The sequence below is a fragment of the Trypanosoma rangeli genome (assembly GCF_003719475.1).
Source record: "Trypanosoma rangeli strain AM80 chromosome Unknown Tra_15.4_contig_00002, whole genome shotgun sequence".
Lineage (NCBI taxonomy): Eukaryota > Euglenozoa > Kinetoplastea > Trypanosomatida > Trypanosomatidae > Trypanosoma > Trypanosoma rangeli.
The window spans coordinates 142,747-145,007 of record NW_021705746.1 but is presented as its reverse complement, the minus strand read 5'-3'; the positions used below and the strand labels follow the sequence as shown (position 1 = coordinate 145,007).

Here is a 2,261-nt window from a genome sequence, read left to right as displayed (position 1 = left end):
GAGCTGGCGTACGCTGAGGTTACCGCGGTTCATACGGACAGCGTTAGGAACGACAAGTCGAATTTCCTTCGCAAACTCCAGAAGCTTCTGCGAAGGCTCGCGTGACGTCGTGATGAGGACGCGCGGGTCTTCAACACCCGAGTGGGAGTACTCGTCATCTACAGTGGTCTGCAGTGTCCTTGTCTGGTTGTCGTCCAGCTCCGAGAACTTTTTAAGGGCCAAAGCGTCCTTGCGGAGGTGCCCCGGGAGCGGCGTGGAGTTGCTTACTGCCTCGCGGAACTGTTCCTTCCTTGCATGGATCGCCTCGTGAACGTGCTCGTTCTGCTTTCGCTCCAAGAACTCCTTGCGCTGCCGAATAACGCTTCGCCGCATGCGGTCGTCGTATTGCTATTTGCCGCAACGCCGTCCCCGTTTCTCACCCCCTCGGTTCCAGCTCTTCACTACACAACACAACAAAAAAACAAGGTGAAAAAGCACCAGCAAAAAACGTCCGGCTAGGCAGGGAAAAGGGGAGGTGGAGGCGGCAAACACACAAGTCAAATTCATAAATGTCATGGACGTGGCGCACACATTTCACTGCTCCAGCAAGAGCATCAGCTCCGGCGTCTTATCTCACTGCCCCGCGCACCTCGTTGCAGAGGAGGCAGCGCGGCGACCTCTGCCGCGTGTCCGGCCTCAGGTATTCCTCCGGGCACTTGAAGAAGCGGCCGACATCAACGTCAGCTGGCTCAACGAGCAGAGCACCCTCGCCAGCGAGGTAGCCAATCACGCAGTTGCTGTGGTACGTGTGAGAGCATCCGAAGACCACAACGCCCGCCATCGTTGGCTGGTGACAAAAGGGGCACATCGTCATTCCAGGTTCCACGCAAATTGCGGCCCCCCGTCGTCGGTATAGCGTCTGATATTGCTTCCCCAAGTCACTCGTCGCCACATGCACAACAGCCGTCATAAGTCGCACATCATTTGCCTTGCTCCGCGCTACGGCGGCGATGGAACTTCCCACATGCGGCATGGGCTCATTCTCCGGTAACAGCTCAACAACTTGTGCGGGGTCCAGTGTAACACGCCCGCTGATTGAGGGATCCACAATGGCACGCAGCAGCGCCTCCAAAAGGTTTAGCGGCACGATGCACGTGCCGCTCGCCGGGGCCACACGACTCATGTCACCGCCGAACAGCGGCGTCCCAGCGCCGTTTGCCATACGCAGGTCATTCTCATCGACACCATACTTTCGGGAAATGCTGTCCCACGTCTCCCCTTCTGTCACGCAGTGCTCAATGTACTTCTGCCCGTGGCGACTGTGAAGCATGGCGTTCACGTCCACACTCATCTGCACAAGGCTTTTGTAGAGCTGGAGCTGATCCTCCACGTTGGGGACGTCGGCAATGAACTGCACCGCCTTCCGCACGTTTTTCATTTCGTGAACAATAATGTGAAGGCCCTCCTCCTCCTTCCCCATCCTTGCGAGCAGGAAAACCATCTCCTCCAGCAGCTGGTGCTTTTTGCACAGCGCACATATCTCCCTCAGCTTCGGAAGGTGCGCTGAATTCTCACGCAAGAAAGCGAGCAGCCCAGATGGATTGTTCTCAATAAAGAGCGTCGCAAAAAGCTGTGCGTGCGTCTCCGACAGTGCAGCGTACACCGCCTTGTCTCGAGCCTGCAACGCTTTCAGGTAGAGCCACAGGTACCGGCGCTGTGTCCGCTCCAACCGTTGCACGACGGCCGCCGGCGAGAAACACAACCCCGACTGCAACGCTGCAGTAACGGCTCCGTCGTCCACGGCAGCGTCAGTAGAGTGAACATGTTCCACAAGAAGCTGAATGGTGCCATCCTCATTCCTAGCAAACAGCAAAGGCAACACCTCCATGGCCTTCGCATAAAGCCCCCATCAACATTCAATGAAAAAAAACGCCCAACAAAACATCTTCCTTCACCAGGACACAGAAACAGCAAAGAAAAAAAAACCAAAGTATTAACTGCGCACTAAGTCCTTGCAAAAGCGTGCAACCACACACCAAATAATAAAAAACACACGCAAAGTAACTAAAACATATGTATGTAAAAACTGCCGAGAACAAATAATATCACCAAGACCATAAAAACAATAGCACATCGCTCAAAAGCACACCTTGCTAAGCACTACAGGCAGCTCACCCGAAAAATATTTCCTTCCACACCTCCCCCAGCATAATATACACAACTCCAAAACGTTGAGGCGTCTAAATACATAATCTGCTCTACAAAAACAAGACATAGACGCA

General features: G+C 54.2%; 3 protein-coding genes across 3 annotated transcripts in view; all 3 read right to left on the bottom strand.

Moving 5' to 3' along the window:
* Nucleotides 1-372, bottom strand: part of TraAM80_00149 (putative ribosome biogenesis protein) — a gene marked incomplete at both ends in the record, with an annotated part of 453 nt that extends 81 nt beyond the window's left edge. Inside the window, one exon of the mRNA XM_029377240.1 lies at nt 1-372. This exon is cut by the window's left edge and continues 81 nt beyond it. Within this exon, the coding sequence (XP_029242983.1) occupies nt 1-372 (372 nt within the window).
* Nucleotides 373-607: 235 nt separating this feature from the next.
* Nucleotides 608-1,867, bottom strand: TraAM80_00148 (vacuolar assembly protein vps41; the record flags this gene model as incomplete). Its single annotated transcript, XM_029377239.1, has 1 exon — nt 608-1,867. The coding sequence occupies one exon, from the start codon at nt 1,865-1,867 to the stop codon at nt 608-610; it is 1,260 nt and encodes a 419-aa protein (XP_029242982.1).
* Nucleotides 1,868-2,139: 272 nt separating this feature from the next.
* Nucleotides 2,140-2,261, bottom strand: part of TraAM80_00147 (putative vacuolar assembly protein vps41) — a gene marked incomplete at both ends in the record, with an annotated part of 2,535 nt that continues 2,413 nt past the window's right edge. The window contains one exon of the mRNA XM_029377238.1: nt 2,140-2,261. This exon is cut by the window's right edge and continues 2,413 nt beyond it. Within this exon, the coding sequence (XP_029242981.1) occupies nt 2,140-2,261 (122 nt within the window).